This window comes from Colias philodice, chromosome 12 (genome assembly GCF_061535455.1).
Source record: "Colias philodice isolate Cphi_HAF_F1 chromosome 12, ilColPhil1 Martin Lab GWU primary, whole genome shotgun sequence".
Lineage (NCBI taxonomy): Eukaryota > Metazoa > Arthropoda > Insecta > Lepidoptera > Pieridae > Colias > Colias philodice.
This window is the reverse complement of record NC_143097.1, coordinates 4,981,705-5,006,610: the sequence shown is the minus strand read 5'-3', so window position 1 is coordinate 5,006,610 and position 24,906 is coordinate 4,981,705. Positions and strand designations below refer to the sequence as shown.

The window sequence follows — 24,906 nt, the reverse complement described above, 5'->3', positions numbered from 1 at the left end:
AAATATTACTAATTAAAATATAATATGGTTTCTGTAATAATTCATCAGGGATTCTTTTATCTTTTTCAAATCATCTATTGTACTTGGAAATTATAAATTTTGTTTGATCCGACATAAATCGTTGTGTAGTACACTGCGATTTTTATAGTTAGTATTTCTTCTGTCGAGTATCCCAAAAGAGACCGTTCGGATTGGAATATAATTCCAAAAATACGAGCGCCATCGAGCGCTTTTTCATTTGACCACTCCATGTCGATACGTGCGTCGCCGGTGAGCTCATATTGCACACTGGACAAACGGTAGTGTGGTCGCAAACGCAATAATTACCGCAGTAATCTTCTTTGATGTGCGAAAGAATACCGCCGCCGGAGCTATTGCCTACCGCCATTTGTCATATTGATTGGCATTGTAGAATTATGGCCATAAGTCGTGGTTACACCTAGGTGTTGTTAAAGTTGTGGCAATAATTATTGGCATATCACGGTAGTGTGGCCGTAGTAATACAGTCGAAATATGTAACCCTCCTTTTACAGACGGACAAAAAGAAAATAAGTTTTCATTATGTACAAAAATTTATTCAATTAATTACGTCTTTAAAGTACATACTGAGTACAATTACTTATGTCTAGCATTTATTGTAGTTTTTTTGCATTGCTGTAGTTTCCATTATATATAGTACCTAGTTACGTTAACGTACGAGATATCTAATATCACGTGTATTAAAAATAACAGCTAGCGGCTTTATGAAACTATTTGTGTAGAAATGAATTTCACACTTATTTGTTACAAGAAAAAGGCACGGGTCAATTTTGATTATTTCAATATTTAAGTAAATTCATTAGTTTTACTTACTAATTTATGTTTTTTTGTAATGCGTTTTATGCCTTATCCATGGATGTAGAGTAAACCGTTAGCATATTTTTACCTTATAAACTACATACTTTGATAGGTAGCTATAATCGAGCCAATTTAATAGGCAACATTTGACGTCCATCAATTTTATCTTCGAAGAGACTTGCTTAAAAACATCGATTATAGTGAATTAATCGATACGGACTTGAAGCATTTGTCAATCGAACTTGAAACACATTTATTAATTTATGATGATTTTTATTCACAAGGTAATCAATGCATTCGATTCTAGATGTCAGATTTCGATTTTCAGAGTAACGTCTCTGGTATTTAAAAAGATAAAAAGTTGACTGACACAAAATTGTAGCGACGTCAGTTCTTTAATTCAGAAATTGTTTATTATGTTTATAATGGTTTATCAGTAAAATGAAATCTTAAAATTACTTGTATCGGTCATTATTTATTATTATAAATATGTAATCGTAATTGAAAAAAGTTAAGCAAATGTGCAGTTCTAACAAAACGAAATATCATGTTATTCTATGTCGTCGTTACTAGGTTACATTGTTGAATTTTGTTAAACTGTCAAATGTTGCCTATTAAAATGGCTCTACAATAGTTTCAAGAAATTATACAAAAAAAATAACTAGATTTTATAATTATTTGGCAGTATAATAATACATGACAGTTATTTAATTAATGTCAGTAATGTGACCAATTGCGAAAGAAATAGAGATCAACGAATACGTACAATCAATATCTAGTGGAGATTTATTTTCTTCTTTTATTACATATGTATTGAAGTATATCGTCATCATTTTGTCCAGAAGACGGCATTCGGCACATTTTATTTGGCAAACTGGTATAAAGTCTTCTTAGTTGTGAATCTTCTAAAAGCGTTCGCCACTGATGGTTTTTCTGCACAAAGAAAAAATAATAGTGAGTATTAATATTACCATTTTTTTTGTTTTTTCCACTGATGAAAAACCTGTAGGAATGTATATTACATAATGTGTGAGTATATTATGTTTGCCTTTCATTTCGAAACTAATAAATTAAATTTTTCGATTTACATACATTATGATGACTTAAACATGCTAATTTTCTCAGAACAAAAAAGATTGATTGTGTGATAAACCATTCAATATTATTGCCTAAGAGCGTATACGCACTATGCGGGCGTCCGGCTGACCGCAATAGAAATGAATATTACGTACATAATTGTGCTTGCGGTCAGCCGGACGGCTACCCGCATAGTGCGTATACGCTCTAAGTCTTCCGAGTTGTAACAAATACGTTGGGATTAAATACGTGCTAATCACAACGCACGTTTAGTACGCACGTGTGCGTTTTTATACTCTGTGTGTGTGCGTCCGCGTCCATGCGGATTGTGTCTATAAATATTTTGACGTGACAACGTCTTATAATTCGATAAAGCCGGCTGCACGCATGAAAAAACATGACTCATGCGGCGTTACCTCGCTCCGACTTTACAGACAACCAATTTTTTAATCTATTTAAGGTACCAGCTGTTCCCCGGTTGAGATATCGCTTATAACTGATAAGGCTTAGGCTTCGTTGTTCTCTTTCTTTTGTAAGTAGTTGCAAAGTTTCCTCTGTGTACAACTCTATCTACTATATAAAAATAAGTCGGGTTTTCCTTCCTGACGCTATAACTCCAGAACGCACGACCCGATTTCCACGGTTTTGCATTCGTTGGAAAGGCTTCGTCAGGTTAGCAAAGAAAAGGTGTCTCTGGTGGCGAAACGGAGTTCGCCCGGTTTGCTAGTTAAAGCACACCCCGGACACTCCATACAAAATTATCGTTTTGACAGTCACACTGTAGAGACTGCAAATGTGTGTTAACTTTTTATGGTTGGCACATTTTTGACTAGCGTAAAAAAAAAATCGCGTTTTTCTGATGAAATACATCCGTATACAGCACAATATCTAACCATTTTCTACGAAAAACGATAATCACAAATCCAAAATAATAAAATTACTTTAAGGGCCGATTTTTCAATCCCGAGATAAACAGTCTAATAACTACCCCTCGAATAGATTTATTCAATTATTTATCTAACTCATAACGGCTCGCCTATTTTTCAATCGTGATTTATTTGATGAATAACTATCTGACCAAATATTTCCATATTGGCAGCTCTGCTCTCGGAGTGGCGAAACAAACATATTAAATTAGTCAGGTTACAGCGGGATAGAGTCAACTCTTGCAATTTGTCAACAACCGTCATTATGACTCACGTCAGGAGTGCATTTTAAGTTTGTCTTGTATTGCTCTTGTCTTCTATGATTGTTGATTGTTGTTTTGATTCGAGTAAAGAGTTTGGTTAAATTTGTGTTTCAATTTATATATTTTTAATTTTACGATGGAAACGACCACAGAACAGTAAAGTAGATAGAAGTGTGATGTGGGCGTGGCCCACGTGTCACTTGTAAGGTAAGATCACCTAACTTGCTCTCAGTTGTGCGCAGAAAAATATTCGAGTCGGTTGTCAGCTGTCAAACCTTCTTTCCATATTTATTCATTAATTAGGACGTGTTGTTCGGTATTAGAGTGCAAAAATGATAGCAGACGAAATAATATCAGCAATGGAGGCATTTCATACCATCGGTAAGTCTTATTTTTATTTATTTTACATATAATATTTTATGTTATAACTTTGCTTGTAATTTGTCAAAATTGTATACAAATATCTAGTCAAAATGAACCTTAATTCGTAAGAAATTAGTACTATTATAGATTGAACAGCAAACAAGAATTTCTGGAATATTATTGCAATAAACAAACGAATGTCGCTTTAGTGATGCTTGTGGCGCATATCGACAGTATCGATACTTTAGAAAAGACATTAGAAATATTAAATTTTATTTTATTTTTCCTTAGCTTTCATTTGTCCAATTTATTTATAGATTTCCCAAAGAGGCTTATTTAAAAGAGAAATGGATAAATGCAACGTGACGAGTTAACTGAATGCCGAACAGCACTAAGCAGTCTAACAAAGGCCACCGATACAGCAAACCTACGGCAGTTCCAAGATTTAAAATAATGCATATTTTCTGTTTGTATTTTATAAATATAGATTAATACTATTCTATTCCGTTTTTTATTTAATAATCATAATATAAAAAGACGTACTTAGTAGTAATAAATATACTCCAAAATGTGACACATTATACTATTATAATAGAAAGAAAAAAAAATACACAAAAAATATTTATTTGTGAATTATCGATATCGAGATATCGATAACACATATCGATAATACAAACCGTAACATGGTGCGTTAGGGTACATATTGAAATGCTGAATTTATAACCTAAGTCAGTTTTTACTCAAATTAAGCTGTCCAATCAAAGGCATAGTTTACTTGTAGTGTACTGTATAACTATCGATTTAAATGTGTGGGTTTGGCGACACTGGTTTTCATACTAATTATGACATTATAGCACTTCTATTTGTTTTTATTGTTCTGTGGAAACGACATATTTAAAGGCAGCGTTCGGCAAATTTTCAATGGCATGGTCATCAGTACTATCAAAAACATCAATTTCAATATGATTTTAATTGATAATAATTATATAGAAAGAGGTTTAATTGTTAATAATTCTACGTTCTATGTTATGACATACGAAAATATCCCAAATTTGACGCGTCAGTTGTCAACTCAAACGCCTAACCGTCGAATAGCGCGCTATCTGGCCGTTGGAGCGGCAAATAGATTAATTCCACAAATAACGTAGTTATTCTATAGATAAGTCCTATTCGTCTATTGAAAAATTGAATATTTTGTTAACTGAAGAATAAAGTCTATCTAGCTGTTTATCTGGGCATTGAAAAATCGGCCCTAAGTCAATTTGATTAATGTTGTCAATCTTCGTTGCGTATCGTCCCTGTAGAAAAATGTGGACCATTTTTAGAATGATCGTGTGGGATGAGGTAAGTGTTTAATTTTGGCGGGAGGCGGAGAGTGTCCGTTCTGTAGCGTTTGGCTACTATTATGTATTCTGTGGTTAAAGTATGAAAGGTAATAAACAAAGTCTCACGGTAACAGCGAGCGGGTTGAGGCAGACGAGCAGCGCGTGTCGCGCGCGCGTGAGCAGCACGTTCATGCGGCCCGCGTCCGCCAGGAAGCCGAGCCCGTGCGAGCGCGCCAGCGACACCACCACCACGTCCCGCTCCTGCCCTTGGAAACTGTCCACCGTGTTCACTTCCGCGCACTCCGATCTGTTGAATTACAGTACAAATTTAAATTCAAAATTCTTTATTTGGAACATAAAAATTAATCCTACTACTATTATAAAGGCGAAAGTTTGTATGTATGGATGTTTGTTACTCTTTCACGTAAAAACTACTGAATGGATTTGAATGAAACTTTACCACAATATAGCTTATACATCAGAATAACACATAGGATAGGTTTTATCCCGGAAATCCCACGGGAACGGGAACTATGCGGATCCTTTGAAAACGCGGGCGAAGCCGCGGGCGGAAATCTAGTTTAACATAAACTTAAATTACGATGACACCCGTTAAAGCAAATAGCTGTGGCACGGATGCCAACGCCCACCTCCATACATGAAATAAGTTCCATCTTATAACAATTTTAACAATAATATGCAAATTAGGTCGGTTAAAAATAGAAAAAAAAGAAGAAAAGTACTCACTTCGGAGCGCTGTAAAACCTTAGCTATTTACTTAATGACAAAATGTTGTATGTAAAAGTTGTTCCTCGAAAAACAATCTACAAAAATGGTCTGATATCATTTCTTCGTAAAATTATAAAAAAAAGTTTTATTGAAAAATATAAATATCTCTAATTTCTGAACATTTTCGCTTATAACTTTTTTATTTATAGTTCTACGACAAAAAGTTATTGGACCAAAGTTGTAAAGAATTTAATTTGCAACAAATAATGTTACTCAATGTTTTTCATCAAATAAATAGTTTAAGAGATATATCGTAAAATCCATATCAACCGCTATTTTCAAGATGGCGGCCGTGGGACAAGGGTGGCGACCCCACAAACTTGGTGATAGCTTCATACTGACCCCCCCTACACATCAAAAAAATAAAATTGCGTCCTCTAAAAAATGCAACCCCAAATGTAACTTTTCAGTGGAGTAATCGTATAGTATGTGAATTTAAAAACAAAGTAGCTTTCCGCCGTCTATGTGTCTGTATGCTTGGATCTTTAAAAATACGCAACAGATTTTGATGGATACTTTTCAATAGAGAGCTTGATTCAAGAGGAAGATTTTAATACATATATATAACTTATTAGTTTAGGTTTTACACAAAGCGGGCGAAACTACGTGTGGAAAGGTAGTGATCCTAGAAATGATCGCAAAGCATGGGAATTTATATTATTTACTAGCTTTCCGCCCGCGGCTTCACCCGCGTTTTCAGAGAAAAACCCGTTCTCGTAGGAGTTCCGGGATAAAACCTATCCTATGTCCTTTCTCGGGTATCAAAATATATCTATACCAAATTTCATGCAAATTGGTTCAGTAGTTCAGGCGTGATTGAGTAACAGACAGACAGACAGAGTTACTTTCGCATTTATAATATTAGTATGGATTTATAAATGACATGTATATCTACTCACGCGTCAAGTTGCCTCATGAATTTCTTGATAAGATCCCGATGTGCGGCGTACGGCGTGATGACAGCGAGCGACAGATTGCGTGCGCGCGTCAGCACGCTCAGCGCCGCCGCGAGACGGGACACGCCCACCGCCTCCATTTCATTTGCACCTGATGGGCCTGGAAGTTATATTTATGTATGAAGCGCATCACACACGGTGAAGATAATGTAAAATATATATTATCTTACAGCATATTTCCGATTATCGCCATACAAATCCTATAAGCCATAACACACGACGAAGATAATACATATTATATATTCGGGTCATTTGTAACAGGATGGCGGTTCTACAGGGGTCTTAGTAGGCAATGACAAAAAGAAAAATGATGGTCAGAACGCTGATACCGGATACCTTAAGATACTGTAATATTTTATCTTAACATAAAATATTATAGTATCTTCACCGTGTGTGATGCGCTTTAGTGTATTTTATGGATATATTTGTGTAAATTTACGATTCGTTTATTCTAATTTAAAAAAAATTAATGATAGTCACTAGTAATCCTTGACAAAGAAAGTAAATAATTGTGAAAAATATGGGGTATATTTACGACTATTAAAATTACTGATGATAGTTGCTGTTATGTGTGGTGGGATGTTGGAAAATACATACGATGGTTAAAAATAAAATTTACACAATCAACTCAATAATACATTTTTGCGAGTCGAACTGTGCATACCTTTTAGACCTACGTATAGAACTTTTTTTTATATGTTGTAACTGTAAATTTTTCCTTTACCTGTGCTAGACGTCGCTTCGTAGCAAATTTAAAAATTCTGTGTTTACGGGAAGTACCCTGTAGGTTTTAATTCCTTTGCGAATGTCGAAATTTGCGAAAACTTTAGTATAGCATCATACAACCAACCTTGTCCTTTATCCCCGCTACTAATACCGACGATCATGTAGGGCGGCACGTTCCAGTCCACAGGCGGTCGCGGCACGCTCAGTATGCGCCGGTCGTAGAACGCGCGGTTCGGATAATCCGCGATATCCGGGTGCATGCGGTACTGCTGGTTCAGCAACACAACCGGGTTCGTGTTCCAGTGCTCTGCGCATGATGTTAGCCGCGCGAATAGACTCTCGCCCAGACCGTGCTTTTTGGCGCGCTAGTGGAGAAACGATATGCTTAATTTATTGAAACAGATAAAAATACATGATTGTTACATATATTTTAAATAAAAGAAAATACGCGATTTTAGTTTATATGGAATGAATAAATTTTTTTTTAAACCGGGGTTTTAGCAAATATCACGTAATTTTTTTTTTAGGTTTTTACCCCTAAAATACCTAACGTAACCCTAAAATATAACATTAATTATATGTAGCCACGGAAACAAGGAATATACTATTTTTATCTTACCCGCATAAAGAACAGTCTATATATTTTTTTTTTTTATTTAAAAGAAGAATGTCAGTCAGGTATCAGGAATTTCCTGCCTAAGAGGACAGGGTCTATCTGATTTTTGTTGTAATAAATGATTATGAATGTGTACCTGCGAGCAGATGAAGCCGGGCAGCTGCTGCGGGTCGCCGACGAGCGTGAGGCGCGTGGCGTGCAGCGTGAGCGGCGCCAGCGTCTCCGGCTCGATCGCCTGCCCCGCCTCGTCCACCACGCACAGCGCGATGCGACCGCGCACGCTACCATACATATAACATATTTACTTTTATTACAATTCAATCAATTTATATATAACTAGCTTTCCGCCGGCGGCTCCGCCCGCGGTTTCAAAGAAAAACTCGCATAGTTTCCGTTCCCGTGGAATTTCCGGGATAAAACCTATCCTATATTACTCGTGGATAATGTAGCTTTCGAATGGTGAAAGAATTTTTAAAATCTGTCCAGTAGTTTATGAGCCTATTCATTACAATCAAACAAACAAACAAACAAAGTTTTCCTCTTTATAATATTAGTGTAGATATGTATGTATACTAGATGTTCTCCGTGGTTTTACCCGCAGTGTTCCGGTCCTGTTGGTGTTAGCGAAATGATATATAGCCTTTATTAAGCCTTCCTCGATAAATGGGCTATCGAACACCGAAAGAATTTTTTCAAAATCAAATCGAACCAGTAGTTCCCGAGATTTACGCGTTCAAACAAACAAAAACTCTTCAGCTTTATTATTAGTATAGATATGTATGTATACTAGTTGTTCTCCGTGGTTTTACCCGCAGTGTTCCGGTCCTGTTGGTCTTAGCGAAATGTGTCTTCGTCGTTGGTAGTGTGACCGAACCATTACCAAAATGTCATGAGCTTATGTCAATAATTAGCATTAGAAGTTTCTATTCCATGGCGTTACGTACGTTTGTCTAAAGGCCCAGGTCCCTTTATGTTTCGCTAATACCTAAAATGGTTTTCTGCGCATCGGATCGTACGATGTTCCGAGCCGCCATTAATGGTATATTATGGCCGAGTTTGAATCGTACTACATATAATAAGAGTCGCTATTTCTATTTTTGATTAGTAAGTATATACGCTTGTGTATGAATAAATAAAAAATAATGCGTTTCTTTGGGAAAATCTTATTTTTTTATACATTGTGACATACCCTCTCATTTTATTGTTCTGCGCACTGGACAGCGTAGTCGCGATAATATCTGCACAATCGATAATTCTCCTCTCAGCTGCTATCAGCCTATCCGGTTGTAATTCTTCTCCAGATCCACCGCCATTATTTCTAATCTTTAAAACAGAAAAAGAAACATATTAATTTTTAAATGGTAAGCCATTTTTTGTGGGTCATTACTATAAAATGTAAATATTTCTTACCAAATTTATCCTATTTACAATGTTGGCAACCCGTCCTTGGCAGTACGCTACTCGCACTGGATCCTTTGCTTCCCTTTCAGCTGTTCTCCACATATTGATTTTTGCTTCTAAGTGTGAAATCTGTTAACGGATGAAAAGCAATTTCATAAGAATTACATTATATTATTGGAAACTTCGATACAGGCAGGTACTTGGGCCAAAATCTCTGCCATGGATTAAAAATCTGTTATTTTAATCTATTATTTTCAAAAATTATCCTTATTATAAACTAGGTTTCTTATTTAAAAATACTTCTATGCACAAGTATTATAATTGAAAAAACATTAATGTTAACTAAAAATACTCAAGAGATTATTTTTTTTTTTTAATGATAATATGATAAATAAATCGCGTACACGCTAAATAACAACTTATTCCGTGACAGTAATGTTCAAAGGTCATTGCATTCCTCAAAACTCTGCCAGTTTTGCTTCGGCCAATTTTTCACCGTTATTACGAGAAGTTAACTGAACTTCAATGGCAGTAAATGATAGTTCTAAATAGTACAGAACATGACAAAAACTATGAATCTGGGCTTTAACTATTAAAGAAAGAGAGAAAATGACAAAAAAAATTGGTTGTCTGTAAAGTCGGTTTACTGACGATAGTTGAACGTGACAACTTCCGATTGTGCTTCTTTGTCGCTTTTTCCGCGCTTTCGCTTGCACTTCAAGCCTTACATAGAACAACTCAGAGCGAGGTAACGCCACATGAGTGGCAGCCGGCTCTATCGAATTATAAGACGTTGTCACGTCAAAATCCATAAAACTGGTGTTTATTATTAACGTGATAACGTTTTTAAAATCGTTTTAGTCGGGTGACATGTTCAGAAACTTGTGTTACACCAAAACCTCACGAGCGCGATCGCTGGTATAACGAGAGAGAGACGGACCGATCTCCCGTCTCATCTCGAGCGCTGCCACCAATAAGACGTTATCACGTAAACATCTCGATCGTAAACCTACTTTACAAACAACCATTTTTTTTTAAGAAAGTTAATATATACCTCCTCAGCGAGCGCCGCGTGCGCGGGCTCCGCGTTAAGGCGGGTCGCGTCGCGGTGCGCGAGCTGCTGCGAGCTGACGTCACGCGCGCGGCTGTGCATCGCCTCCACGCGACCCACGCGCACCATGCGGAAACGCTCCTCTGTTTCAATGTTATTTATATTTATTGTACACAATTATACATTGAAACAAACAAAATACATATAAAAAAGGTAATTTTTTATTGTACAGTCAAAATCTGTTATAACGACATTGAAGGGACTACTCATATTGAGTCGTAAAAACCGATAGTTGTAACAACCGGATTTGAATTTTCTCCCTTTCTTTCCAAACGGTTAAAATTGTCGAGTGTGATACACTGTATTCTTTTGCCAGGTAGCTTTGAAATAATACGCGATTTTTCTTCGATATTGATTTGTTTTCTTTTTTGCGACATGTTACAATTTTCACAGTTAACTCAACAATATGTTTTGGTGTGCCTTGTGTAAAGATAAGTAACAAACTGACTTAAGAGATATGACGAAGCGGGCCTTCAGGCTACTGCATGCATGTTCTTTGTTTCTAAGAATTACAAAAGACCCTAAACTTTGATTACTTTTACGATAATAGCCATTGACTATTATACCGTGCCAGATGTGGATACAGTTACCTATTCAAATTGTTTACAATACAGCTGAGCTGGTCGTTCTACAGATATAATACTCCGAAAATATTAACCAAATGTGGTCGCTTAATGCGGTATGTCGTAGTAAACAATGTCGTAAAAACCAATGTTTTCAATAAGGCGGTCATATAACATTCAGTCAGGACCTTTGATTTTGGTCAAATTAACCGGTATGTTGTTCTAAACGATGTCGCCATAAACGGTTTTAACTGTATTCCTCTTTATTTGAATTATAGCAAGCAATAAGCAATAAAATTTACAAATACACAACTTGTAAGTTCACATTATCTATACGTGATTCGTACTTTTGTTTGCATCCTTGATATAAAATATAATGGCGTGAAAAAATACACCTTTCTACTGTTTTTTCAAAATAATTTACAAAAAAAAAAAAACAATATAAAAATATTTAATATATTATATATTTAATATATATTTGCCTATTTTTATCTCGGGGGAAATCCGGGGCAAGAAGCTAGTTCTTGATATGTCATAAAATTATTATTCAGAATTTCAATGGTCAATTGGTAATATTCATTACTTCATAATAAAAACGTTATAATGATGATTTATACTCACGTTTCGGCAAGCTCTGTCTTATATTCAGTAATCTAATAACAAGCTCGTCGACCGCGGCGTTACTTGTTGCACAAATTAATATTTTCCCTCGGTTTTGTTGTCTCTTTCCGTTTGCGTCATAGAAATATGACATTACCATTGAACAAATAACTCTTGATTTTCCTGAAAGAAAAATACCAATGTAACGTAAATAATCATTGCCTTTGGTTTCAGGCATAGCAGGCTTTTGTATCGTTGGTCACGGAAGAATTCTACCTATACCCGTGGCCCCGTCGTTGATGCGGCTTGACTGAACACAGTGGGGTTTTGGTCGGTAGGAATCCGACATAACCCACGGCCGACTTTCCCCGGAGGTCGTGGGTATCTATGCAAGATTTCCCCACTTAAAAAAAAAGGCTTTTGTATCGTTATCAATAATTATGATACATAAAATTCGTTTACCGGAAGTTCGGAAAACATTTTAAATAGAGAAGAACATTTTAAATAGAGAAGAATCTGGCAAAGAACTCTTATTTTACTTATGGTTGCTCCTTTCAAATAAAAAAAAATCATATATATGATAGCGTCAAACAATAAGAAAAACTGAATAAGAATGACTCAATATACCTGTGCCTGGAGGCCCTTGTACCATTTGTATGCTCGGCTTGTCACCGAGCGCCGCGCTTACGGAGGCTACCACTGCTCGTTTCTGACTTTCATTCAAAGATTCTATCCACTGAAAGTGGGTTACATTTAATTTCGTTAAATATTTATTGGTAAAAAACGATAACATTATTATTTGTTAACAAACATTTTTGAAATCCTAAGTATTATATTTAAAATGCGAAAGTAACTTGTCTGTTTTTCACGGCTTAACAACTGAACCTATTAAGATGAAAATTGATACACAAATACTTTGGGTCCCGAGAATGAACATTCACAGTTTGAACAGTGAATATCCCGTCAATATCGGTCCAGCCGTACCTGAAATTAGCCGGAACAAACAGACAGACAAATATTCAAAATTCAAGAAAAAAAAATGTGTGCGTGTACTAGTGTACACACGTAAGAAGTGAAACTTCTTTATGACCTTAGTTTTCAAAAAATAATTTACTATAATATGCAACTTTACAGAAATACGTCGAATCACGCGTGGTAGGGATAAGAAAAATATGGCGCGTAACGGAAAAATGTCACACGTAACGAAAAAATGTTACACTAAATTTTTTTCCAACCCCGATAAAGAAGTTTCACTTCAATAGTATGAATCAGTACTAACCTCAGACCTCATGCTTATTGCTGGATTATTTTGATATCTCATAAAATGTTGAGGTTCAGGTTTCAAGATGGCCTCACTCAGTGGAGATCCGGATAAATACTCCATGGCTTCAAACAACATTAGCTCCTTATTTATATAAGCAAGGATTCGTCCAAGCAACAGTTCACCTGGTTTTAAGAGCTTCATTCTTTCCGTAAATGTTGTATAAAGGGATATACTGAAGAATGTATTCTTATTATCTAAAAAAAAAAAATAACAATGCCTTGAACATAATACCAAAAATAAAAATAAAAACATGGGAAAATATTAAATTATTTTTCCAAATGTGGTAACTTACTTGGTGGAGCAGGTAATGTTCTTACATTATGTACAAAGAAAAATCTACAATTTTTAGCTTGTTCTGGTCCAAATTCCACCCTTAATACATCACCTACCCTGGGTGCACTCTTTGTGTCAGTTGTTGGCATGGAAACTGAAATAAAATATATTTATTGTTCAGTTTGTGTTCCAAATAAAAAAAAGAGCATATGTCCCTTCTACGAAACTTCTTTGGAGATTCAAAGATACCAAAATCGTCGCCTTACTCCATGACGCGACTGTATTGCCATGACGCGACCTTGAAATGTTACTCCCAATGCACCTAAAGAAGAATCACATCAAAAAAAAAAGTAAAACACATCAATAGTATTTCTTACTGTTTACACTGAGGTTAAAAAGTTCAAAAGATCTCTCAAGTGGAGGTACAGGTGGTAGGTTTTCAATTCTCATTTGTAGCAGCTTTGTTTGATTTCTTGTTCTCATGTGTCCTTGTGTTAAACATTCCCATATTTCCATTAGTAATAAATCTCCAACTAACCTAAAAAATATTATTTATATTTATACTTTCGTAGCTCAAGCAGAACACATATAACAATAAATTATTAACTTTATATAATCTTAAATTTTTTTATAAGTGCTTTACAAAATGTAATCACTTACTGTATATATTGTTTGTGACTATTAAAAGAATGAAATATTGCCATAGGTGTGTTATTATGTCCCAGTATAGGTGGTGGTTCATTGTTAGTTGTTTGTTCATCGAGCCAGTGTGGGTTCCACCTTAGAATTTTCATTAAAGTTAGTTTTTCTAATGAGAAAATTGGCATCTGTCTTGCATCTACCAAGGATGTTTTAATTGATTTAATTTCTTTCATTCTATTCCCTGGTTCAATTTCGAAGACATGAACCTCTGGTTCTACATCTGAAAATCTGACTTTCTTTTTAGTTTTATTAGTTGGTAATGGCTCCACTTTTGATACTGGCTTTCCAGAAAAACTAAAAGGGTCAATTTCCATTAAAGGCCTAATAGTTTTTATTGGTGCAGGAGTTTTTGTTTGAGTTTTATTATCATTTTTATTTTTTGAACTGTCAGATCTACTTTTTCTTTTGCTCTTTGTTTTAACCACTTTTGTTTCATCTTTATGTTGTTTTTCTTTCTGTTCAGAAGGAATACTAATTTTGTCCAATGATTTTTTAACAGATTTATTTGTTTCTTCTGTCTTATCTGCACTCTTCTTTTTCATTGGTTTAATAGTAGCATGTACAACATTACTTAAAAATGCGCCCCGGTTAGAATTAGTTATTTTAATGTTTACTACTGCTTTATGAGTGTTGTTTGAACTGTTTTCTGAATCTCCAGTTTCTTTTTCCTTGTTTGCAATTTCTTTTAATTTCCTTTTACGTTCTTCTTTCTGTGAATTACTTATACTCCGTTTTGATGTTGATTTATTGGATTTCTGTGTAGTTTTACTATCCTTATCATGTTTACTTTTCTGTTTGACTGCAAAAAATAAATAAAAATGAATAAAATTAGCTTAATATATATACACTTACTGTACCTACATAAAGAATATAAAACAAAATTACTTTCGAAATCTTGATTGGCTTTTGATTTTCTTCTACTTGGCTTACAAAGTGGGTCAATTAATTGTGCTGCCTTTGTATTTGTTGCTTCATTTTGTGCAATACTGGTTATTTTTGAACTTGCTAAATTTGGGATGATATCATTACTTAGAACGCCATCAACATTGTCATTGGCAACCAGATGTGGAGGAAGTTTTTCAACTACATCTAGATTATTGCTTAGTGAGTTAGTATTTACTTCTTCTTTATCAGCATGCTGTTGATTTACAATGTTCTCATCATTTTTAGGAGGTTCAGGAGGAATTGTAATCAAGTCATGTAAATAGATGTCTTCATCATCTTCCATTGGTAAAACATCATCCCATTGACTGTAGGAATTTTCTTGTGAACTTTCTCTTGGTTTTTCAGTAGGTATTTTTATAAATGGTTTTCCTGGTGAACTCTGGGAGAGTCTTAAATACCAATGCTGTGATTCAGTGTCACTGTCACTATCAATTTGAATTGGTTCATCATCATCATCGTGACCTAAATACTCTTGTTTTATTGTAAATGCATCATATTGTAATTCATCATTTTCAGTTTTTATATTATCTGAATGTTCTTGTTCTAATTTTACTTTTTTCACATCAGATTGAACATTTATTTTGTTTTCTTCACTATCACTATCAGACAATACACAAATAACTTCTTTTTTATCATCATTTTTTTCCTTCTTTATTCTGTCTAGGGATAAGCTCAGCTTTCTTTTCAATGATGATTTTGATTCAGTGATTTCATCTTCATTTTGAAATTGAATTCTATTTTTAATGGGTATATTGGCCTTTTCTTTAACAAGTTTAAATACATATTTCTCATTATCATTAATAGCAGAAAGTGCAGCGCCAACTGTCCAACCAAGTCCAATTATATCATTGTCACTCAATGAATAAGGAATATTTGGAGGAATTCTTTTTAAACCTACATATATGCCATTTGAACTCTGAAACAACACATAAATATTTAATATTTATGCTCTTTAAAAATTAGTCAATTAAATCCTAAACATGGATAAATAATTTGTATAGAATAATAAAACAAGCCAAGATGGGTATGGTCAAATCACTACATAGTATATAAAACAAAGTCGCTTTCTCTGTCCCTATGTCCCTTTGTATGCTTAAATCTTTAAAACTACGCAACAGATTTTGATGCGGTTTTTTTAATAGATAGAGTGATTCAAGAGGAAGGTTTTAGTATATAATTTATTAAGTTTTAGACAAAGCGGGCGAAGCCGCGGGCGGTAAGCTAGTGATATTATAAAGTAGAAACCCATTCTTGACTTGATGGAGATAGTGATGGTGAAATTATTACCCTTCATCATCAATCATCAGCATATACCTACTTTGCTGAACATTATTTGGGAGAAACAAAATATTATTATGTATCAGATAACCCCTCGAATGTAATGTACCAATTTGAAAAAAAATAATTTTGATAATGCCTACACTTGTTATAGAAATTAGTTATCATATTTGCAGTTGAACATAGAATCTCTTAACAAATAGGTGTACTACCTTCAAATCTGTTACTGTTACTTGATTATCCTTCACTTGAAAAACACAGTGGTTTCTTGATATAACTATGCTTGAAATAGTTATAGTATTATTAATGCCTCGTCCTAAAGTCACATCTTTTTCATCATTAATTTCGTATTCTTCACTTCCGAAGTGTTGGCGAATTAGTTTCCATTTATCCATTTTGATTCAATTATGAATTTATTTTTGTTTATGTGTTCAACATGAGGTCACTTACAGAATGTATTTATTTTTATAAGCTAAGTTTTGCCTTACTCTCTAATTATTCACTATATCTCATAAGATATTATATTGTAATTCACTGGAAGAAAAAACAAAAAAACCGCAAAAACATCGCCGCTTCCCAATTTCCCACAAAGTTTAAATAAACTGTCATTCTGAACACTAATTCTGAATATGTCATGTGTCGTATGTCAAATTCATATTCATCCACAGACCTTATTCATCGTACGTGCAGGTTATAAAGGATAATACCACAGATTTCCAAATTTTAATTTTACGATGCTAAGATGAAGAACCACAACACAACCACAAGGACCAAAGATTATCTTTTGTCTTTATACATATTAGATACTAGCGGTCAGCCTCGGCTTCGCCCGTGGTACATATTTCGCAATAAAAGGTTGCCTATCAATGTTCTTTCTCAGGGTCTAAAGATTATCTGTGCCAAATTTCATCAAAATCGGTCCAGTAGTTTATGCGTGAAAACCATACATACATACATACAAACCTTTCCTCTTTATAATATTAGTATAGATTATCTTTTGTACACATCTTTTAAATTTCTGCACTTCGAGATCTGACTTCAAAGAACTTACCTGGTACTTGTATACGTAGTATATTATTATTAGTCTGTGCTGGTACCTAATTTAAAATAAATGAGAGTATTTTGGAAAAAAGGATGGTTTAAAATAAATACTTATTAGGGCAAAAGTTGTCGATCGTAAAAATATTCCAATGTTTAATAATACTTATCGAATTTATATTTTGATATTTCTTCCCTGATTTTTGAAATTATAAATTTAAATTGTTCAATTTATAATTAAAAATAAAATATCAATATAATTTGCAATTTCGGTAGCCACCTTACCGGTACCTTTTCCGGTAGGTAAAGAAAAAAAAATGTTTGAGATTAAAAAAAAATGTCTTTTCGTGATTTTTAGAGCAACAGTAATAAATTTATGTTTAAAAAAAATTGCTAATTGGTATCAATACCTGGCACATGTCCTAATGAAGTTTGCCGGGGCTATGTACTACATATATTGAGGCTATGGAGTAGGTACATGGTATTATTCACGTCTCGGTCTACCCCTATTTAATTTTATCCCATATTTAATAGTTTAATAGGGATTTTGAAAAATAGAGTTATCATATATGTACTTACAAACCACTGAGCCTATTGATACTATTTCATGTGGGGATTGAAAGACTTATGGGATGGGGGACCGGGGATGGGTCATGGGTTGGTCATGGGACTGTTTTAGATTTGATTTCTAGAAATGACAGAAATTGCCAAAAAATTCCCAATACGTTTTGTACAGAAAAACGCTATATCGAGTCGGAATATAATTTATTTTTCAACAGAAAGTTTAGAACCTACGCTACGGTAAGTCATAACAACGCACGCTTTTTGAAATCAGTCCAGTCTGAGATTAGAACGTATAAATAAAACTATAAAAAAAAAACAAAAATCCTCTAAAGCTTTCGACGCAGTAGGATAATATTGTAAATTGTAATACTGTGCTTTCGACGACTTCATTCACGCGTGAACTAAAGATAATAAAAGTGTATACTTACTTGGTGTATAGGTACCACAGGTAGGTAGGTATACACCTATTATAATAGGCATGACGAAAGATTTTGAAATACTCTTCCATAATTTGTGTATAAAAGATAAAAGCCATTTTTCAAAAATTGGCGTCGGCGTGACGTCACTCTATAGTAAATACGTCATTATCTGTAAGCTTATCGAAGTAAATGAACAAATTATTTAATTAATATGTGTTATAGAAACGAATTTCAAAGTTTATAAGTGGTGTGCAGTATTGCAGTGTGAATACACATAAAAATAATTCCCAAAAAGTGTTAGTACCTACTTGTTCCAACCGAGAAAATATTAAGAAATGATTGTATAAAGCTCGCGCGGAGAAACCCAAACCACGTATTCGCAAATTTGCAATTATATTTCTGTTCTGAGTCGATAAAGCATATACGTGAAACAATAGAAAATAAATAAAAATGCATATTCTCAACATATTCATAACAACAAAACACACCTGATGTGAAGTTGTTTACATAGGCGTGACGTCACGCGTAGTTCAGTCAAAATGGCCGACTGCAGAATTTCAATGTTTTATCTTATTGATAATCTCATTAATCTTAATGTTTTAAATATTTCTATGTCACTATTTTTAATTTATTCATTATACATTTTCCCTTAAAAACATTAATTCGATCATTTATTGATACTGTCGTCATGCCTATTGTACTACCATTCCAACTTTTTGCCGCTGTTTATCCCCTTTTGTATTATAGTTTTTGTAACCAAACGGTTACATAGTTTTTATCGCTTTGTCTTCAAAACGTAGAATAGAATTTAATAAATATTTATTTCGATTTTAGACTAGCATTATATTTTTAAGACGTGTTTACCTATTTACTCTTTTTAGGATGCCATACCGATAGGGTATAACGGGACTCAATGACTAGTATAGTATTATAAGTATCTGATTTTACCTTAGGATATTACTGAGACTTCACTGTCTATCTATCTGTTTGTCTGTCCGTCTCTGTCACCGGGCTGTATCTCATGTATCTTGATAGTAGGAATTTGAAAATTTTAGAGATGATGCTTGATGCATTTGCGTTGTCGTTATAACAAGAAATAAATACAAAAAAAAAACAGAAAAAAAAATTAGAATAAATGGCTCCCACACAACAAACGTGATTTTTTTGACCGATATTGATAACCGCAACACGTTTAAGCTACTTGTAGACTACAGGCCCATGTTGAAAAAATTATGGGTCATTTGACCCACCACCTGACATATCTAGAATGATATAAGAGCATAAAATAATAAGATTCAGCACTATGACGTCACTCGTAAGCTGTCCACCTGAGTGCAGGTGAGAATTCGAAAGTTCAGGCAGAGATTTTCTCCCCTTGTCTCCATGATTTTTGTACGGCGTTGCGGAATAATGGCTTAAAAGCAGTATAGAAATAGTATGACACAGATGCCGTACAAAAATGGTGGTCCACTAAGTCGGAATTTATTTTTATTTTTCGACAGTTGCCGGGGTAAATTTGGTCATTTGATTTTGTACGGCATCTGTGTCATACTATTTCTATACTACTTTTAATCAATTATTCCGCAACGCCGTACAAAAATCATGGAGACAAGGGGAGAAAATCTCTACCTGAACCTTCGAATTCTCATCTACACTCAGGTGGACAGCTTACAAGTGACGTCATAGTGCTGAATCTTATTATTTTATGCTCTTATATCATTCTAGATAGGTCAGGTGGTGGGTCAAATGACCCATAATTTTTTCAACACAGGCCTGTAGTCTATTGTATCTTGTTGAAAGCTCTGAAAATGAACCCTCGCGCCACCCCATTAGGTTACTCTAACTGCTGTAGGTTTTCGACATGCAATTGACTTCTAATTACCTCTTACTATTTTACATAAGTAAACAATCATAATGTTTTAATGATAATATACCTACAGCTACATAAATATGTAGCTGTATATATGTAATACAAATGTATTGGTAAGAACTGTGGGTAAGAATAAATGGTTAAAATGGCATAGTGCAGTCTGAAGGACGGCATAGATTATGTCAAGTATACATTATTCTATATTGATCAACCTGATTTGATCCATGCGGTCCGATTGGAGCAGTGATGCACAAAAGGGCAATCGTGGGCGGTGGAAATATATTACATTACAGAAACCAGTCTGGATATTTAAATAAATTATTTAATTAATGTGTATGTTTTCATAAAGAAGTTTGGTTTTATTAGAATTTCTTATTTATTTTCTACTTTTTCCGATAGCAAAAAAATTGTAGGTAGGTAGGTATTCCGAGTTTTATGAGGCACCGGGAATATAATTCATCTTTGATATTGAACCTATATTTTACGAACATCTTCTGTATACAGCTGGTGTGCCGTAATGAATGGATAATATTATGGTAATTGCGGCTTGCGGGTAGAGGAGTAGGTATCTAATAATAAGTATGTAATCAGACGAATAATAATTATTACGTAATATGTTGAGTAAAAGTTTTCTTTCTGGTGGTATGGTTCCAAATAATGTAAGAACATTTTCATTTAGGAATATAACCCCTGAGATGCGCGAAAGTTTATTTAACTATGATTACCGGGGAAGGGGGGGGGGGGGGGTTGTGCGTGTGCATGTTTTTTTATTTCAATAAAGTTATAAGTAGAGAAAAATTCAATGTTACGGAAGGTATGTCACCATTAGCTCTATTTAGGTTAAAGGTGTTTATAAATAATTTAATAAAAAAGTTTTAAATATTATTTTATCGCTATTTCTATTTCTCCCACATTTGCACATAAAGTTGTACAATAAATAAATGTAATATAAACCAGGTCGTCAGACTTCCATGGATTTATCTTTGCGACTACAAATATAATGTGGACAATGGTTATAGTCATGGAAAAACAATTGAGATAATGTTTCTATAAGCCGTATTATAACCCTTATGGCTAATTTTTAATCCTTGGTTAAAACTTATTCGTAGAATCACTACTCACTACCTACATAGTATAAAACAAAGTAGCTTTCCCTGTCCCTATGTCCCTATGTCCCTTTGTACGCTTAAATCTTTGAAACTACGCAACGGATTTTGATGCGGTTTTTTTTAATAGATAGAGTGATTCAAGAGGAAGGTTTATATGTATAATAACATCCATTAAATAGTGGAGAAGTACTGTTATTTTTGAGGTTTCTAATGTGATGTCGTAAAAAATTACATTTTTTCCGCTTACATTGCAAACGCAGGATGAACCCTATGAGTTTTATCAAAATAATGTACTAAGTATTATACACATTGAAAAGGTCTACAGAAAAGTCCGCGATGGTATATTTCTATCTCTTTTGGATAACCCACAATAACTTTTTTTTGTCATTTACTTTTTACGACAAATAATGGCTAATTTTCGATGCGATTTTAACCAATACAGCATTAATCCTTAACCAATTAAATACCTTGAATACATTGTTCATTTAATATAGATCTATATGGCCCTTTACACCTGAATATTTTCGAAGATATTACAGATTTAAAAATTGCGGGACGTAGCGTTTGCGGCGGTACCGGCCGCCCGCCCGGCTATATATTTTATACCCGTGAGAAGCCGGAGCGGGCTGCTATGTTTTTATACATATACAAACGTTCACAGTTTTTCTGTAGTGTATTTACTATTTAGTATTAGCATTGCACCCGTGCGAAGCCGGGGCGGGTCGCTAGTAACGTATAAAACTACCATTTCAAAATGTAGGTTTTCTTATTGCCCGCAATTGACAGTTTACTGGTGACATTTTAATAGATATTATCGTGTTACTTTGTTGGACGGATAAGTTTTAACCAGGGATTGAAAAATCGGCCCCTAAACTTATATTACTTAGGTACTCTGTGGAAAAGAACCTGTATAGAACCTTATAAAAGTGCTATACATAAATACCTACCGCATTATCTATTTATATATGAAAATGAAACCCGTTTTCCTTGGTCACGGCATCACGCGTGAACGGGTGGATCGATTTCGATAATTCTTTTTTTTATATAATCCTTGAAGTACGAGGTGGTTCTTATGAAAAAAAAAGTAGGTTTACGATCGAGATGTTTAATAATGCAGTGGCAGCGCTCGAGATGAGAGGAGGCGCGGGAGATCGGTCCGTCTCTCTCTCGTTATACCTGCGATTGCGCTCGTGAGGTTTTGGTGTGACACAAGTTTCTGAACATGTCACCCGACTAAAACGATTTTATAAACATGTACCACGCGCGAAGCCGGGGCGGACCGCTAGTAATAAATACAATTAAGAGAAGGGATCTATAATATCACTACATAGTATAAAACAAAGTCGCTTTCCCTGTCCCTATGTCCCTATGTCCCTTTGTACGCTTAAATCTTTGAAACTACGCAACGGATTTTGATGCGGTTTTTTTTAATAGATAGAGTGATTCAAGAGGAAGATTTATATGTATAATAAGATCCATTAAGTAGTGGAGAAGTACTGTTATTTTTGAGGTTTCTAATGTGATGTCGTAAAAAATTACATTTATTCCGCTTACATTGCAAACGCAGGCTGAACCCTACGAGTTTTATCAAAATAATGTACTAAGTATTATACACATTGAAAAGGTCTACAGAAAAGTCCGCGATGGTATATGTCTATCTCTTATGGATAACCCACAATAACTTTTTTTTGTCATTTACTTTTTACCACAAATAATGGCTAATTTTCGAAGCGATTTTAACCAATACAGCATTAATCCTTAACCAATTAAATACCATGGATACATTGTTCATTTAATATAGATCTATATGGCCCTTTACACCGTATGATTTAAGTGAATATTTTCGAAGATATTACAGATTTAAAAATTGCAGGACGTAGCGTTTGCGGCCGCCCGGCTATGTATTTTATACCCGTGCGATGCCGGAGGCCGGAGCGGGCCGCTATATTTTTATACCTATACAACGTTCACAATTTTTCTGTAGTGTATTTAGTATCAGCATTGCACCCGTGCGAAGCCGGGGCGGGTCGCTAGTAATCTATAATATAAAAATGAATCGCAAAATGTGTTGGTAAGCGCATAACTCGAGAACGGGTGGACCGATTTCGATAATTCTTTTTTTATCATATTCCTTGAAGTACCAGGATGGTTCTTATGTAGAGAAAACATAAATATGTACCACGGGCGAAGCCGGGGCGGACCGCTAATAATTTATACAACTACTTCACTTCTGAATTATAAAACTTGGTATTGATGTAGTTTACGAGTATGGGACGTGCTAAAAACTGCAGCTAAAAATCAAACTTTGCATGATCAAAGCACTGTCCTTGGTTTTACAGATTACATAGGTACCTACTTGAAATTATACCGAAAGACAGTTTACGGTTAAAAATTGTCGGTGAGATAGGATAGAAGTGGATTGTGCGATATATCCACGGTTAGGGGATTTGAAGGCAACTCAGAAGTTGAGTGGACTTAGGAGAGGCTCACTAAAAAGTTAAAAATAATTTGAAAGCGTTTGAAGATGCAGTTATCAGTTAGTCTACATTATGAGGTTTGTTTGTGTATAAGTTGATTACTTTCGTTGTAAATATCATTGTCAAAGTCATTTTGGGTATTCTCAAAAACTCTTCATCTTATTTGTATAAGCTAAATTTTTATTTTTTATCCTCACTGCCACACATTTTTTTTGTTTCAACCCCGCTCAGCCCGGACAGAGCTTGAACAAGCGGCTAGAATTATCTCTTATCACGAGTATTAAAGGTATATTTAACTTATGATTATTAATTAAGTAATATATAATTCATGTATAATATACTGTAACTATCATGCATTGAAACGTAAAAGCTCTCAATCGCAGGGATTGTTTTGTTGCGTTGCGCAGAGAAAGCTCTGGGCGGTTGCGTGCGGGGCGGGCGGCAAGCGGGCGCAAATAGCCGCGCAGTCGGCAAGCTCTCTGCCAGTCAGTGGCCGTGCGCGCCTCGCCGTCACATACCCGTAACCCTTTAAACATCGCGTCCGAAATTCGAAAGCCGTCGCTGGCTCTTAACCCTTTGACGCGGCAAGTCGGATCAAATTCATGTGTGAGTGTGAGTAAAACAGTGAATTACCTCTGGACACCTGGGACCTTTTGGTCATCTGATCGCCGTGGTGCACGTGTCTCCAAAATCGATAGCAGCCATCACCTCCTCGTTTTACCCTCATCTTCAAGGTCACACGGGGAGGTAAACATAATTTTCATTCATAACAGTTTTGGCATATATGTTTCGGATTAGCGCAGTATTGCACTGATAAGAAAAGATAAAGGAAGGCAATTAGTGGCAACAATTAGAGCTTAAATCGAGATAAACTAAACGCAGTACCGGTGCTATTGCATCGATTTGTGTAAGTGCATGACAGTCAGTGACCTATTTTCGTTGGAGCGACACACGAAAACTCGGGGTTTGGCAATAGGTATGGTATGTTCAGCTAATTTAACTTTTACAAACTATTTAAAATACAAACGGTGTGCTACAATGACATTACATGACAAAAATAATACTTAGCCACCTGACGACATTCTTTTTTATATCAATGAGCCGGGAGCCATATTTTTGTTATTATATTTGTACATTTTGCACAGCAAAGTCCGAACGAATTTGATTTATTACCTACCTATTACTTAGTCTGTTTTATTCTTTAAATTGTCAAGTTTCATCATTTAGAAATTGTTTTACAAACATTCTTACATCTCTACACCTTCATACGTTCGTTTGTTTAAATAGGATCCCGTCCGATTAGGGCCCTTCTGGCCTCCTCCACTCAAGCGACAGCTCAAGCCGAGGTTCGTGG

At 35.0% G+C, this 24,906-nt stretch overlaps 2 protein-coding genes across 3 annotated transcripts in view; one reads left to right on the top strand and one right to left on the bottom strand.

Annotated features, from left to right (window-relative positions):
* Nucleotides 1–556: 556 nt before the first annotated feature.
* On the bottom strand, nt 557–16,690 carry Setx (probable helicase senataxin). The gene is made up of 16 exons (XM_089701432.1): nt 16,288–16,690; nt 14,738–15,713; nt 13,811–14,651; nt 13,528–13,688; nt 13,170–13,304; nt 12,833–13,071; nt 12,181–12,289; nt 11,575–11,736; nt 10,334–10,473; nt 9,289–9,408; nt 9,068–9,201; nt 8,015–8,159; nt 7,387–7,627; nt 6,480–6,636; nt 4,918–5,098; nt 557–1,770 (listed from the first exon to the last, which is right to left on the bottom strand). The coding sequence occupies exons 1-16, from the start codon at nt 16,468–16,470 to the stop codon at nt 1,624–1,626; spliced, it is 4,071 nt and encodes a 1,356-aa protein (XP_089557558.1). The 5' UTR covers nt 16,471–16,690; the 3' UTR covers nt 557–1,623.
* A 7,342-nt stretch (nt 16,691–24,032) lies between these two features.
* The window catches only part of Shab (potassium voltage-gated channel shaker cognate b), a 39,088-nt gene continuing 38,214 nt past the window's right edge, over nt 24,033–24,906 (top strand). For both annotated transcript variants that reach the window (XM_089701431.1, XM_089701430.1), the window contains exon 1: nt 24,033–24,299. The gene's annotated coding sequence lies outside the window, so the exon portion shown is untranslated. The remainder of the gene's footprint in view (nt 24,300–24,906) is intronic.

Bases quoted from the DNA above. Each gene is read 5' to 3' on its own strand.
- Setx (XM_089701432.1), bottom strand. From the start codon at position 16,470: ATGGATAAATGGAAACTAATTCGCCAACACTTCGGAAGTGAAGAATAC. The intron at 12,290-12,832 runs GTTAGTACTGAT...ACCCACTTTCAG, and splicing joins CAATAAGCATGAGGTCTGAG to TGGATAGAATCTTTGAATGA. The intron at 8,160-9,067 runs GTATGTCACAAT...TATGTATGGTAG, and splicing joins CAGAACAATAAAATGAGAGG to CGTGCGCGGTCGCATCGCGC.